The following is a 15,774-nucleotide window of genomic DNA, read 5'->3' as shown; positions in this document are numbered from 1 at the left end:
TATACATTTTTCTCACTTGATTTTCTCTTATTTATTTGTGGTTATCTTTTAACTATAAGTGATGATATCCTAATCACTTAAAACAGTTATTTTCTTTTTCTTCATGGTCATAGCTAAATATGTTCTCATCACCAACAACATTAGCATTAATGAATTATTTAGGGGTGGGTGTAGGAGCTCTAGTCCCTGCTATGGGCATAATGCCCATGGATCCCTTCTAAGCTCTCCAGTAAATTTTTTATTCGAATCAAGGTGAGGAAGAAGAAAATGAGAGTAAATTTTTTATTCAAATCAAGGCGAGGAAGAAGAAAATGAGAGAGGATGGGAGACAAGTTTCTCTAATTTTCTAGACTACGTCCGCCACTAACAACATCCAACGCAGCTACAAGCAATCTTGTTTCTATCTCACGTAGCAATTTTCACTTTTACCTCACTCTTCAGTAACCATTTTGATTGCGTGTTCCACGTTCGACTTCATCCATCCGCTAACTATCCTCCACTACCATACCGTCTCGTTTTTCCATGCTTTGCTTGCCTACTACTGTATCGACGATCACTAATAAGCGCATTTCAATCCACTATAAATCCAATCTCTATTGACAAGCATCTCTCAACTTATACTCGAGTCCAATCTTATTTCCCCATTTTTAGTCGACGAAGGCTAACCAAGAGTTTGGACCAAATTAGCCGTATCTTCGTAGACCTAATAATAATCAGCCATGCCTACATCCACCACCGGCCTCCGGCCACGAGAAACATGCGTGCCCGGTGCTGTTCCCCCGGCGAACCTCCTAGAAGCAACTCTACGCTAGTACACCACACAGTGGAGCGCGAGGTGTGGGGGGGGGGGGGGGGGGGGGGGGGATGAAACAGCTGCGGAATGGACTGGAGGAGCCCATTGTTCCCCCGGCCGAGCCCAGCGCAATGCAGCCCAAACCCAAACAAACTTCCATAGCAGACTAGCCTCCAGCTCTCCCTCGACCCTCTTCTCCTGAAGAACCCACACGCTCTCCGTCGTCTCGCTCTTCTTCCCCTCCGCACCCCTCACCCGGGCTCTCGCTTCGAGATCCCCCCGCCTGGCCGCCTCCGCCTCCGCTCCCGATCCGCTCCTCCTCCCGCCGCCGTCTCCGCGAGGTAAGTCTCCACCACCTCCGCTCACCCCCCCCCTCTCGTTTCGCCCGCTCGGTCCCGTCTCGGTCCCTCCCTCACTCCACCCCCGTCGTCGAGCTTCCTCGACCCTCCCTCCCCATCTAGGGTTCGCGTGTGCGGCGCCACCCCCACGTCGCCGCGCTCGTCTTCTCCCACCTTTTTTTTCCTGCTTGCTGGCGCCGCTAGGGTTCCGCGCCGGTCTCCCGTCCCGCTGTCCGGGCGGATCTCCCCTCGTGCGGCCCGCATTTCTGGGCAGGCGGATGCCTTTTTTCTAGATGCCGCGGTCATCTCTGCTCGCTTCCTGCATCGCGGCCGATTATCCACTCCGGTTTGACCTGAGGGGAGATTGTATTGGTTTGTCAGGGGATGGGAAACGATGTGGTCTTGTTATTTTCACTGCTATGTGCTGTGGGTAGGAGTTTTGTTTAGCTGGATTGATTCTTTAGGGTTTGGTTGGTGAAATCCACTAGCCTGGCGGACTAAAATCATACCTTATAGCAGGTGTGCGAAACAGTTGCTAGCCAGTCTATAAAAAATGGAAGTTTTAACACTCATTGCGACATTTACTGGTATATCTTTATGAAGAAAATAAAGGTGGAGGGGATGAGAAATGACCTTTTATTTTTAACCCTTGAAGTTATGTGTCTTCTCGTGTGATATTTTGTTGTTGGGATCAGTAGTAGACAATAGTAAACATGAACGCTGCATCAGTGTTGGTGTTATGCATGAGATACTTTGTGTGACTTTAGCATTTTACATTTCCTGTACATGAATTTTATTTCCTTACTCTTGTTCAAATGTTCTAAGAAATGGAAGTAACTCAACCCCTCTTACATGCGGCTGGGGGTCCATGTGGAAATGCATTTCATTCCCTTTGCATTGTTTTATTCAGAACCCTACCTTTTGTTAACTTACTGGGGGTGCATTGTTGCATTTTCTTTCTCCGCTGAGTGATATACGTTACTACCTTTGTTCTATTTTGTTTGTCGTTTTCGTTAACTTACTGGTGGTGCACTGTTGCATTTTCTTTCTCTGACGAGTGATACGTTAGTACGTTACTACCTTTTTCTATTTTGTTTGTCGTTTTCGTTAACTTACTTATGGTGCATTGTTGCATTTTTTCTCTGGTGAGTGATACGTTAGTATGTTACCACATTTGTTCTTTTTTGTTTGTCGTTTTCGCTTGTCAAAAGTTTTCTGTTTTGTTTGCCGTTATAGGATTTCTAGAAGAGATATAAGTACATGCCCCTACCCTGTCAAGTGCTTGCTATATTTCCAATATGCAATTCCTTTCTTCATTGGTGCTCATGGGTGATTAAAGAGACATTCTTAGTAAATATGCTAGAATTTATTAGGCGAATAGATATGTGCTATAGATTTTCTTAGTACCCGTGCACAAAACTAAACTACAAACAAAAAGGAATAGATGGAGTATGTCTTAATACCTTCTTGATTTATGTGATATAAAAAATCTGGTTTTTATCCATTTCAATTAGTTTGTCCTTCGTATGGTCTTTCATGCATATCGACAAATTGTAAACACACTACTATTTTGTATTTTCACATGCATGCTTGTAATTATTTATTTAATGCTTCCTTTTCCCCATCTGTCATTGCTTATTTGGTACTCGAATCACAACTGTCTGCAAATCTTAAGTATTTGAAATACTGTGTTGAATAAAGGTATTTGAAATATGTAAGTTTGAAATTTATGATCCTGTGGTACACTAGCAGATTGAAGTTCATTCATCATATCCTATTTTCTGGATGCCCCAGTATGCTTTGCAAGTTTTATTTTATCCAAAAGGCTAGCACAAATTAGACTCTGAAGATTGCAAAGCTGGTTGTTTTTGCTAATTTTGTTACTTGAAATATAGTTTTATTTCTTGGTGACTGTTATAACAACTGATTTTGACAATTTGTGTATTTGTTCAAGTGATATGTGCGTTTGAAGATAGGAACAGTTGTAGATTTGTGTGCGAGGTAGTTGGTCAGCTGCCCTTTGTGTTGGAGGCTCGTTGTCCTGTCATGTTGGTCAAGTCAAACCTATTTAAGGGAAGGGGATTTTGAGAGACTTAAGTTTTGTTTACGCTTATCAATCTCCAACTTCCCTATAAATAGGTCTACAGGATCCTTTCAGCCTACCATTTAAAGTTACTAACTTGTTCTAACAATCTGTAAGACCGTAAATGTGCAAGTATCATATTTTTAACCGGGTCTTACTAGCAAAATGCGTAAGCTTTATAAGATATATGCTTACTATCATTTGAAGTACTGGCCATTATATATAGCCCAAGCATGCATCAAAATTTGTAGCTACTGAATACATTATTTTTCTCTTGCCGTTCTTGCAGTTGCCTTTCGCAAGAACTTTGAAGGATGGCGAGATCACCAAGAGGCCGCAACCTCCAAGCTCGTCAACGTAGGTCAGCTTCTTCTGATGTTCCATCGTGCTCCTGGAAGGCAAAAGGAACAGGCAAAGAAAATGATATGTCAGTGACCTCTGAGAAGAATGAATGGAAAGGTGCCACTTGCCCAGTTTGCTTGGAGCATCCACATGATGCCGTCCTCCTCTTGTGTACCTCTCATCACAAGGGCTGCCGACCATACATGTGTGGTACCAACTACCGTCATTCTAACTGCCTTGAACACTTCAAAGAAGCTTATGCAAAGGAAAAAATGGCTCTTGATGTTTCAGCAGAGTCTGCACCCAGCCTTCCATTGTCCTCAAACACACAGCCTGCAAGCAAGCAGCCATGTGCCATGGAACTTGCTTGTCCTCTCTGCCGTGGCGAGGTTAAAGGATGGACTGTGGTTGAACCTGCTCGTCGGTATCTCAACCGGAAGCGGAGAACCTGCATGCATGATGGCTGCTCCTTTGTTGGCTCGTATAAGGAACTTTGCAAGCATGTGAAGTCCAAGCACCCTTCAGCCAAACCTCGTGAAGTTGATCCTGCTATTGCAGATGAGTGGAAGAAGTTTGAATGTGAGAGAGAGCGGCAGGATGCAATCAGCACTATCAGGGCCATGAACCCAGGAGCTGTGATCATGGGGGATTATGTCCTTGAGTTGAATGGTGGGGGCAACAGCCATTTGCCCATTGATGGCGAGAACTTTGACTTGGAGGAAAGGCTCAACTTCTTCACATCCTTAGATCGCACTCTGAATGAGAGGATTGACTTGTATGACTCGTCAGATGGCGGTTTGGATGAGGGCTTTGACTTCTTGGCGTCCTTGTTTGCTCGTGGCAGGAGAATCGCTACTGGAGATTCATTTAGCAGGGCATATAGAAGACATAGGGAGAGGCCTAGGCGTTCAACCAGCACTGTTGATACTTCTGACATTCAGCGTGACTCAGTTAACACTCAAAGGGGGCGGACTGGTACTGTTCGGGCTGTAGGAAGAACTTCACGACGACACCATCCTATGGTGGCTCCTACAAGGCCAACTCGCGGCAGCTGAGAGATGAAATCGCTCTGGGGGGTTTGTTCATTCTATCCATCTGCAAGGGACGCAAAATAACACACCATGGTAAGCTGCTGCCTGGTGGTCAGATCCTCGGAGGCCCAGCATGTTCTTCCTTCCCTTTTTTTTGTCCCATTGCTGAGACGGCAATAGCGGATATAGTTTGGATGGAGATCTCTGTTAGGCAGATGCTGATGCTTGCATGATGTGCTCTGCGATCTGCATACAGTTTTGGGTTGAAGCAGCTCCGCATTTCAGGTGCTGCCTTGCATGGATTTGTGAATACCTTGCCTTGAGAGTTTCCTTTCCCTTTCTGTTGGTCAAAGCAAACTGCAAACAGGTGATTGTTTCGGCAGCAATTGCTGTTTGAAATTTAGATGTCAGTGTCATGAACAAATCCAGCATACAGATCACTGCTTATGTTTCGGTGTTGAACTGTTGATGTAGTTTTGTATCGATATGTTGTGGCCGATGGATGGCTTGGTCTAGTCTAGTCCAAATGTGAGGTCTGAACTTATTTGCCATGAGTGCATCTTCTCATGGTTGCCTTGTATCGTGCTGCTAGGGTGGTTTACCTGGTGGCACTCGAAAGTCTCGATGCAGTTGTGGCTGTTTTAGCTGCTGCTCATGGGACTGGTTTTATTGCAAATGCAACAGTATTGACATGGTGTTTTGCTTGAATATGTAGTCTCGTACTACTAGTCCCGTGCTATTTGGCTTGACGTTTAATTGCTGAACGCCAATCACCCCATACTGAGACTTTGCAATGGATGGGCAACTTGGATGAACTGTTCGGTGCCTCATCAACAAACCAACCTGGCTTTAGGAAACTATTAAAAAAAAGAAACACAACCTGGACAGCTAACATCTCATTATTATCATCACCAGATGAATCTACACAACCATCAGAATTTCTCTCTCAAAGGAAACGGTAAAAACAGTAGGAAGAAGACGCATACACTGATCGATCAAAACGGCTATGCTAAAGAAAAACGGCTAGGCTCAAAGCACTGCACTGTCTGCACTCAATTTGTACACGCTGGTCCGAGGTAAGCGCAGTGAAGCCAGCCCTGCATCAGAGATCGGAGCTGAAGACGCCTCACGATATTCCGACGGTCTTGCCGAGCAGCCACATGACGAGCGAGAACTCGATCATGAACAGCGCGTGCAGCCACGCCCGGTCCACCACGAAGCCGTACACCGTGATCCCGGCCCGGTTGTTCTCCAGGTACGTCACTGCAGCAGAGACAGGCACCGCCAATCACCCGTCAGGAATTCAGCCTCTTCGCCGTCAGTTCATCAGCAGCAGCAACACAAGGAATGCAATGAAGGATGCTTTGCTTACCGAGCGCCTGCCGCTTCTGGAAGCAGATGTTGGCCTGGAACGGGACGTACTTGGGGTCGTCGAGGGAGGACGTGTCGCTTTGGCCGTCGTCGTCGTCGTCGCTGCCGGACTCCTCGCCGGCGGCCACGCGGTAGGCGTTGGCGGGCGCGAGGTAGCCGGCGGTGGGGGGCAGGTCCGGGTCCGGGTTCTCCTGGTCGTTGTCGAAGGCGTGCACCGTGGCGTCCGCGTGCCACGCCGCCGCCACGCTCGTCATCGCCTGCGTCTTGTGCGTGATCTTGGCCGCGCTGTGCAAGCACACCAGCAGGCCCGCCACCAGGCTCAGCGAGCACAGCTGGACACGCAGGCAACAAACAAGCCACTTCGTCAGATGAGATAATTATGCAACATTCTGTTCACCGTCTACAGATCTGATGATTGGTTCTGAAAACATCATAAAGGGTTTGTTTAGATGCCCCAAAAACCCCACCAAAATCCAAACTTTCCATCACATCTTCATTACATCGAAACATTAAATATATCAAATGATTCATGCATGAAGTATTAAATGTAGATAAATAAAAAAACTAATTGCATAATTTTGATATACGTTGCGAGACGAATCTTTTGAGCCTAGTTAGGTAATGATAGGACAATATTTACCACAAACAAACGAAAATTGCTACAGTGTGCTACAGTGTCCGATGCGACTTTTCACATCCCTTTTCCCTCCATCTAAACACAGTCAAAGTTAGTTTTTTTTCTAGAAAAGAAGTGGACAGATATGATAAGTAATTCCTCATATGTGGACAAACTTGCTGAGCAAATCTACCTGCACAGGGCCTGTTTAGTTCGCGAAATTTTTTTGGGTTTTGATACTGTAGCACATTTCGTTGTTATTTAACAAATAATGTCTAATTATAGACTAATTAAGCTTAAAAGATTCATCTCGTACTAATTAGTTAGGCTATGTAATTAATTATTTTTTCAACTACATTTAATGCTCCATACATATATTCCAACATTCAATGTGACGAATACAGTAGAAACTTTTTTAGAACTAAACAGGGCCACAACCTCCTGAGGCACAGCCAGTTGCCAGCTACTGATGCTGATGGGAATCTAGCTGTTGCCGTGGACCATGTGGAATTGGGGTAAAGACTGACAATCGGTTGATGGATTTGCTACTTATTCTATGACTGTGTTTAGTTCTGCGAAAAGTTATTAAAATTTTTCACCAACGCATATCACATCGAATCTTATGATACATGTATAGAGTATTAAATATAGTTAAAAAATATAACTAATTGCACAGTTTAGTTGTAAATGACGAGACGAATCTTTTGAGACTAATTACTCCATGGTTAAACAATAATTGCCAAATAAAATCGAAACGTGCTACAACAACTTTTTCACAAATTTTCAGCGAACTAAACAGGCTGTATGGTGTCTGTCTGAACATGTGTGTTCATTTCGGGGCAGGCAACAGCTTCTATGGTGTCTGAACATCCCGTGTTCCTTTCGGGGCATGCAAAGCTTTTTTCTGGAAATTTCCATTTACAGCTGTCCTCGCTCGACCTGATTTGGTATTTCTCATTGTACCAAACCCACTCAGATACGGGCATGTGAATCGCACATGTACCACTATGCATTTTTGCTTTGCATCTAATAAAGATTATAATTCCAGTTTATTATGGACATCTCTGCACTCTGTCTCTGTGTCTCTGTCCGAGTATACGCTACTCTGTACCACTATTATTCAGAATTTTTTTTTGGCAAATTTGATCACATAGTATTCGATCATTATCAATCAATACATATGAAGTATATTCAAATAATTCATGACCCTTGGAGCATTAGTTCCTCGCTTAGTTCCATACAAGGGCTTGTTACTCTGGATAAGTGCGAATTAGATGCAGGGTGTGTTTAGTTCCTACAAAAACTCCAAACTTTCCATCACATCGAAATATTAAATATAGCAAATGATCCATGCATGGAGTACTAAATGTAGATTAAAAAAACTAATTGCATAGTTTTGATGTACGTTGCGAGACAAATCTTTTGAGCCTAGTTAAGTCATGGTAGGACAATATTTTCCACAAACAAACAAAAAGTGCTAAAGTGTGCTATAGTGTCCGATGTGACTTTTCTCCCACCTTTTCAAGGATCTAAACACACCCATAGTCCCTTTGTGATTGGTAAAAGGTAGGATTGATTAGATGATGCAGTCCACTCTGAATGCTTAACGCACAAGCTTTGTTGTTGCAATGATTCTATGATTTTTTTAGGAAAAGAAATTACCTTCATCAGTTAGTAAAATGTTAAACTGAAGAAAACAGAGGACGTGTTTAATTTACTCACCGCGAGCTCGCCGGCGGTGGCGCGATTGACGACGGCGTGCGGCCTGGTGGTGGAGAGCAGCGCGGCGAACTGGCTGGCGGAGACGAGGATGAGGCTGCAGACAATGAACTTGCGGTAGCGGTGGCTGATCTTCCTGAGCTGCTCCCTGATCCGTCGGTGGTGCTGCAGCACGGTGGCGACGTCGGCGAACCTGCCGAACTCGCGCGCGAAGCCGACCATCCGCAGGATCTGCAGGTAGCAGATGACCCGGAAGAGGACGCAGACCATGAAGAAGAGCGCGACGCGGTAGACCCAGGAGGCGGCCTCGAGCGCGCAGGCGGCGGCGGCGGCGGGCCACCACGGGGAGCCGCCGAGCGCGGCGGCGTAGTAGTAGTGGTGGTAGTACCAGCAGGCCTTGTACGCGGCCTCGGCGAGCGCGCAGGGGAGCACGAAGCAGGCGAGGACGCGGAAGGAGCGCGCGAGCTGCGCCGTGTACCCGGCCTGCACGTCCTCGGAGTCGCGGCGGAGGCTGTCGAGGTAGAGCAGGCGGCGCAGGCCGCCGGAGCGGCGGAGGACGGCGCGGAGGGAGACGTAGGCGAGCGACGCGGCGAGGGTGAGGGAGACCTGGACCTGCCCGTCGTAGGGCCGCGGGGGCGGCGGGCCGGCGGCGGGGAGGAGGAGGAGGCGGGCGGCGGCGGGCGCGGCGACGGCGAGGAGGAGGAAGACCGCCCAGGAGCCCGCGCCCGCGAGACCCCGGGACGGGGAGTGGTCGACGCAGAGCCAGGCGAGGCAGGCGCGGAAGCTGCGGAGCTCGTCGTGCGCGTGCGACGAGCACCGCGCGAACCGCGACGCCGCGGGGGGCGGCGGCTTCCCGCCCGCCGGCGGCGGCGGCTGGGGCCGCAGCAGCGGCGACGCCGACGGCGCGTCCGCCATCGCGGGCGCTTTCCTGGCGGGCCTTGGGTGTCGGGAGCGGGAGTGGTGTGGAGGAGGGCGAAGTGGTGGGGTGGGGTGAGGTGACTCTGTCTGCCCCCACTCCGGGCCGCCCGAGACGTCGGGAGAGATGCGCGCGGCTGGGAGTTCCGCGTGGCGCGTTGGACCTGGAAGCTTGGCTGGTGGCCTGGCCACCCCTGTATATATTGCCTAGAGATTGTAGGTGACCAGAGAGTTGCATGTGGACACATGGACACGGACCTATGCCTTCTCCGAGTTTTCAAATTTCACATAACTACGCGGTCTCAAAAAAAAATCACATAACTACTCCCGGTGCACTTTTGAATTGATGTTTTTTGAGGCCTTCATGGGATTCAATTTCAAGATGTAGTGGAGGTGGTTTGTTTTCTGCGAGCGAGGTGTCAGTTCTTCCTTCACATTGGGGGTTTAATCTTAATGCTGGTACCTGCTTGACTTGCGACAGCTACTGCCACCAATCATTGCTCGCCCATGCTTCCCGCCCGTTTAGTTCAAAAAAAAACAAAAAATTTTGGATGTCAAATCGACACTTTGACCTTGGGAGGGTTTTTCGGACACTAATTAAAAAACTAATTTCAGAACTTACTTGGAAACCGCGAGACGAATCTTTTGAGGTCTTTGACTGCATCATTAGCACATGTGGGTTACTGTAGCACTTATGGCTAATCATGCACTAATTATGCTCGAAAGATTCGTCTCGTTGTGTACATTCTAACTGTGTAATTAGTTTTATTATTTAATTATATTTAGTGCTTCATACATGTGTTCAAAGAGAAGTTGAAAAATTTTGGGTGAAAATTTTTGGGAACTAAACGGCCCTTCCGGGCATCTTGCTCTCGGAGTTTGAATTCACTGGTCATCTGCGACTGATGATAAGCACGCTGCAGGGAGCCAGCAGGCGAGACTTATCCGGGCAGGAGTCTCTCTTCATGCAATTATCGTTAATCCCATCTCTTCGTGGCACTTGGGCATCGCTGCAGGTGAAGTTTTTTTCCCATCTCGGTCGCTTTGCTGGACACCCACTTTCCACGGACGAATCGGAGCGCTGCACCTCACGCCGCCGTCACTATGTTACTGACGCATGAGAACTGGACGACACAGCGGCCAAGTGCCCAGGTGGAAGCGTCTCGGCGAGCCACATGCGTGCACCCGCAGCCGCGGGCTCCCTCACGGTAACGAGCTAGACACCGCCGGGCGGCCGGGGGAACTGCTTTTTCTGAACTAGGAGCAGTTCAGAATTCTGGTGATTGCAGCCGTCGACATGCAAAAACAATTTGCAAAAGCGCCCCCCCCCCCCCCCCCCCCCCCCCCGCGGCATTAACTGAGGTGCCGTCGAGTCGTTCGGCGACGGTGTTGGCGCGTGCTCCAAAGCGAATGGACGACTCGTGCCACCGTTGTACGAAGCTGCTGCGGCTCGGCGTTTGTATGTGAGAGCACGAATTAATTGCTCTGCAGACAGTTAAATAGACAATTCATTATACAATCTGTCTGTTCAGCTGTCTGTTTATATTAAAAAGACAGCAGTTGTCTTCACTGTTATACTTGCCCTTATGGCATGTACAATATGAGTAAATGAGTCGTCTACAAGCGGCTAATTTCATTCCCCGATGGTCAGTTATTGCTGAACCGAGCGTGGCTCGTGGCCCGAGCGCAAATCAATGGCTCGACGCCCGTTGTACGGCACGGCGGCGACTCAGCTACGGCGCGGTGGATCCCGTGCTCCCGCGCAAGATTTCCCGCGCGCGAATCCTTGTGATGGCGGCAAATTTCCCGGGCGCGCGCTCTTCCCCGCCTATTTCTTTGGTTCCCCATCGAGAGAAGCCCCAGTTTGAGGAGCAACTACGGCGCAATGGGGATGGAGCAGTAGTCCGGAGCGGCGCGTGAGGTCCTAGCTGCGGCGGCGGTGCGCGAGCGGAAGGATCTCGCGGCGCGGGCCCGGGCTCGAAAGCTCGGGGCTACGACGGCGCAGGGCGAGAAGGCGGCGACGGCGTCGAGGGGCAACAAGGCCGCGGCGACGGCGTCGAGGGGCAACAAGGCCGCGACGACGGCGCATGGAAGGAAGGCGGCGACGGCGGCGCAGCAGCGGTCAGGAGCTCGGCCGTCCGAAGAGGAAAGGTTCGCCGCCCCATGCCTCGCTGGAAGATCAAGCTTTGCCGCCCCCCCCCCCCCCCAAGATCGATCGGTGGCGGATTCTTCCTGGTCACCCCAAGGTGCAATGGCGGAATGACCTTCTCCGACAGCCCCAGCTTGACGTCGCCCACCATGGCCAGGCATGAATCACTCCCTCAACCATGGATTCATTCCGATCCTACAGAATGGTAAGTTCTATGAGTACATGAGGAATTGAAACTACAGTTTCTCTTTTGTTCTGAGTACTTTGCTGAACATGAACCTCCTATCTTCTCACCTTTACTTGGTTGCAGCAATTACAGTTCTATTTGTTGTGCATGATTCATTCAGATTGTTTGCTTGCTCGACTTGTTGTGTACATGAACTGAAATTGGAACTGTATTATCTGAATATGTCTGCAAACTAAAACTGAATTGTTGTTGTGGCCAAGAGAAGCCTTTTATCTGAATTTTAGTTCTGCTCTGCATATTGATTGCCATTGCAAAGATGAAACCAGTCCAGATTTGTAACCGAATGTTAGTACTTAAATTTGACCTAACTGAATGTTAGTACTTAAATTTTGTTTGTAACTGAATGTTAGTACTTCAAAACTAGTCCATGTTAGTTCAGTTAAATAATTGATATGTGTGTGTGATGCAAAACTGAATTGTTGGAAGTTAGCACTTAAATTTTGGTCCTATTGGTTCTGTGATGCAGGGACAATAATCCAGTTCCACCAGGTGGGTTCATGCAAATGTTCCAAAACCAGGCAGAAAATTCTCACCTTGTTGGGAGAACCTCCCACTCTGCCCCATTTATGCCACCAATTGAAGAATTAGCAGGCAATCCACCAGCACCGGGGAATCACAATATAGACAATGAACTAATTGGTTGGATCGATAAGCGGATTCTTTGGACACAAGAGGAAGATTTAAGAGTAGTAAGTAACTTTGTTCACTAGTTTTATAATTAGTCAAGATGGTTACTTAAATAATTGATATGTGTGTGTCGTTAATGGTAGATGAACGCTTGGTTGAAGAACTCGGTGGACTCTGTCAACGGTAATCATAAAAGGAATGAGCAGTATTGGGGTGATGTTGCTAGGACATACAACGTCACAACACCGAGTCATAGGCGGAGGAACATGAAACAAGTAAAAGATAGATGGCACAAGGTTAACAGGTGGACCGACCTGTTTCATTGTGCCTGGCTGAAAGCTCGTAGATTGAATACAAGCGGGTGGAATGATCAGATGTGGATTGATGAAGCCCACAAGTGGTACGTGTCTGACAACGAAGAACTCAAGCTAGGACATTTTGTGTTGATGAATGTTTGGTATGCTGTTAGAAATGAGCCAAAATGGGTAACCTACAATGATAACCTCCTAAATGCACGCAAAAGGAAGGGATCAGACCACGGGGCTGAAGAGGATAGGGAAGAAGCAGACCCTTTTGATGTCACTGTAAAACCTAGACCAATGGGTACAAAAGCAGCAAAGAAGGCAGCACATGAAGCAAAGGTGCACTCCATGTCTTCCTCAACAGAAGATGCAGATGTTACAATTCTCAAAGAAGCTCAAACAAACAGACTAAAGGTACTAGAAGCAATGTTCTTATGGCGTCGCCTAGGCGACAAGGCTCTCCCCTATTTTGGCCCGCCTAGGCGTTTTAGCCCGCCTAGGCGTCGCCTTAACCCGCCTAGGCGGCTAGGCGGTGGTGACTCGCCACAACTCGCCTTAACACCGTAAGAACATTGACTAGAAGTATAGCAAAAATTTAAATGATCTCATGAACACCCCCCTTGCTCTATCTTATTATCCGAAGCCACTTATGCAACTATGGAGGAAATGCACTGGAGCTTCTTCTCCTGAAAATTCAGGAAGTGAAGACAATGGAGAGTTCAATGAGCTTTTCAGGTATATCTCTTGCAAATCAAATTTGACATACTATATAAGTTTGCAAATTAAGTGTGCATACTAAACTGCAGATGTTGAAAGCGATGGCAGTGGACACATTGAAGAATTTGATCCTGCTGAAATTTATACAATGGAAGACTTTATGGCCGAGGAAGAAATCCTAGAGAAGTTAGAACTGAAAATCAGTGACAACATCAAAGCAAGGAATGCTGCAAATGCTTCTGGTCGTAGTCGTAGTCGCCACCGCGGTAGGATGAGGACAGTCATACCACGAAATAGAGAGGCCGGTCATGATGATATTGTAGCAAACTACTTCTGCGAGAATCCCATATACACCGACAGGCAGTTCCGTCAAAGGTTTAGAATGACAAAGCCACTCTTCCTTCGAATTGTAGCTGCTCTCGGCAATTGGTCACCATATTTCAAGGAAAGAGTGGATGCAACAGGTAGATATGGTCTGTTACAGCTACAGAAGTGTACGGCGGCCATAAGAATGCTAGCATATGGTACCCCTGCTGACGCTCTTGATGAGGTTATCAAAATTGGCACGAGAACGACTTTGGAGTGTTTGGGTAAATTCGCTGAAGGGGTGATTGAATGTTTTGGTCCAGATTACTTGCGTCCTCCCACAATAGAAGAGCTTGAAAAGATATTGGAAGAGAATGAGTCCCGTGGTTTTCCAGGGATGATTGGAAGTATCGATTGTATGCATTGGGCATGGAAAAATTGGCCGACTGCTTGGAGAGGCATGTTTACACGAGGTGACAAAGGTGTCCCTACTATGATCCTTCAAGCAGTAGCATCGCGAAATCTTCGTATTTGGCATTTCTTTTTTGGAACAACGGGTTCTAACAACGACATCAATGTGTTGAATAGGTCACCCCTGTTCATCGATGTTCTGAAAGGGATAGCTCCACGGGTCCATTTCACTATTAACGGGAATCAATATGATACTGGGTACTACCTCGCTGATAGAATATATCCAGAGTGGGCGGTCTTTGTGAAGACTATACCAGGACCTCAAACACAGAAAGATAAATTATATGCAAAGGAACAAGAATCAGTAAGGAAGGATGTTGATGTGCATTTGGCGTCCTGCAATCACGTTTTAATATTATTCAACGGCCAGCACGTTTGTGGAAACGGGATGATGTTGTCAACATATTGCAAGCTTGTGTAATTCTTCACAACATGATAGTAGAAGATGAGAAGGAATTGGTTAGAATTCCTTTGGATTTGAATGAAAATCCAAATGCATCAATTGCGCTACCACCAGAAGTCGGTACTTCTGCTGCACCTAATCCCGTATTCCCCGATGTACTAAGGAGAAATTCTGCTATTCGAGCTCGCTCAACACATGTTAAACTCAGGGAAGATTTAGTGGAGCACATATGGCAACACAAAGGAAATAAGGAAAATTAGTTCTCGTGGTGCAATTGAACTATATTCAAATACTATCATGTATTCTTTTTGGTGATATAAATATACTAGAATCTTACGGGCACAAGTAATTTATTTGCATGTGATTTATTTGCATCCACAAATGATTCTTTCATTTGTGCCCCAAAACAATACACAAAGATCTATTTCACATGTTTGATCACCACATTTTATGGGCCTAGACATGTATTAAATAACATGCAGACAACATACAGACACACTATTGTACAGATTATCTATTCTGTCGTCTGCATGCGGTATTCTAAACACACATAGACGGCAACCGTCTAACTATTGTGCTTGCCCTTAGTAGCAGATACAGGAGCCACTAGTACTCCTGTTATTCAGGAGCCAGCCAGCTGGGGACACGGACATCCTCTCGAGTCAGTGACACTCAGTGACCATCTGCTGATTGCCCGATAACATTGGCACACAGCGACAGATCAGGCCTGCTTAGCGGGATAGGAATAGGAATCTCTTCCCTTGTTTAATTTGCATGTATCCCGGCGCAGCCATGTCGACAGATACGATGTGGTCACCTCCATCATGTCGGGAGTAGCTACAAGCAAGTGTAGAATGAAATTTTCATATATATATATAGAGAGATTATAGTTAAAACTAGGAAGGCTATTCGCGTATTTGCGCAGCTAGATACTACCATCTCTAATGTTATATTTTAAATTATTTAATTATTTATATTTATTATTTGTGCGGCTAGGTGTAAGTATATTTAAGGTTATACTTTTTTAATCGGCTTTCATAAAGCAATTTTTTTGACGAAAATCAAGATCTATTAAAGCTATTTTGAGGATCAATAATTTGATTTTATTTTCATAATCCTTCTAGGTTTGAATCAGGTACTATTTTGAGATAGTTCTAAGTTTGTTGTTGTATATGTTGATTAAAAAATATTTAGTTTCACTAAAGTGTAATTTTTTTAATAGTACTCAAAGTTGTGTTTTGAGGATCGCGCCAATGGCAAATAGATTATTACTCATTTGGAGGTAATATTATTATGGACATAAGAAAATTTTTGAGCATTTTTTAAGTTTTTGTGTTATAGTTA

General features: G+C 46.4%; 2 protein-coding genes and 1 pseudogene across 2 annotated transcripts; 2 read left to right on the top strand and 1 right to left on the bottom strand.

The window, feature by feature from the left end:
* The first annotated feature begins 963 nt into the window (after positions 1-963).
* Positions 964-5,295, top strand: LOC120705577. The gene is made up of 2 exons (XM_039990010.1): positions 964-1,134; positions 3,504-5,295. Exon 2 carries the CDS (start codon positions 3,529-3,531, stop codon positions 4,609-4,611), a length of 1,083 nt encoding a protein of 360 aa, XP_039845944.1. The 5' UTR covers positions 964-1,134; positions 3,504-3,528; the 3' UTR covers positions 4,612-5,295.
* A 150-nt stretch (positions 5,296-5,445) lies between these two features.
* LOC120705573 lies at positions 5,446-9,382 on the bottom strand. The gene is made up of 3 exons (XM_039989997.1): positions 8,297-9,382; positions 5,960-6,290; positions 5,446-5,850 (listed from the first exon to the last, which is right to left on the bottom strand). The coding sequence occupies exons 1-3, from the start codon at positions 9,206-9,208 to the stop codon at positions 5,714-5,716; spliced, it is 1,380 nt and encodes a 459-aa protein (XP_039845931.1). The 5' UTR covers positions 9,209-9,382; the 3' UTR covers positions 5,446-5,713.
* A 2,085-nt stretch (positions 9,383-11,467) lies between these two features.
* LOC120654890 lies at positions 11,468-15,165 on the top strand (annotated as a pseudogene).
* Positions 15,166-15,774: the final 609 nt, after the last annotated feature.

This window comes from Panicum virgatum, chromosome 1K, assembly GCF_016808335.1.
Source record: "Panicum virgatum strain AP13 chromosome 1K, P.virgatum_v5, whole genome shotgun sequence".
Lineage (NCBI taxonomy): Eukaryota > Viridiplantae > Streptophyta > Magnoliopsida > Poales > Poaceae > Panicum > Panicum virgatum.
The sequence above is the reverse complement of the archived record's forward strand: the minus strand, read 5'-3'. Positions and strand labels throughout refer to the sequence as shown.

Bases quoted from the DNA above. Each gene is read 5' to 3' on its own strand.
- LOC120705577 (XM_039990010.1), top strand. From the start codon at position 3,529: ATGGCGAGATCACCAAGAGGCCGCAACCTCCAAGCTCGTCAACGTAGG.
- LOC120705573 (XM_039989997.1), bottom strand. From the start codon at position 9,208: ATGGCGGACGCGCCGTCGGCGTCGCCGCTGCTGCGGCCCCAGCCGCCG. The intron at 6,291-8,296 runs GTGAGTAAATTA...CTGCGTGTCCAG, and splicing joins CCACCGCCGGCGAGCTCGCG to CTGTGCTCGCTGAGCCTGGT. The intron at 5,851-5,959 runs GTAAGCAAAGCA...TCTCTGCTGCAG, and splicing joins CCAGAAGCGGCAGGCGCTCG to TGACGTACCTGGAGAACAAC.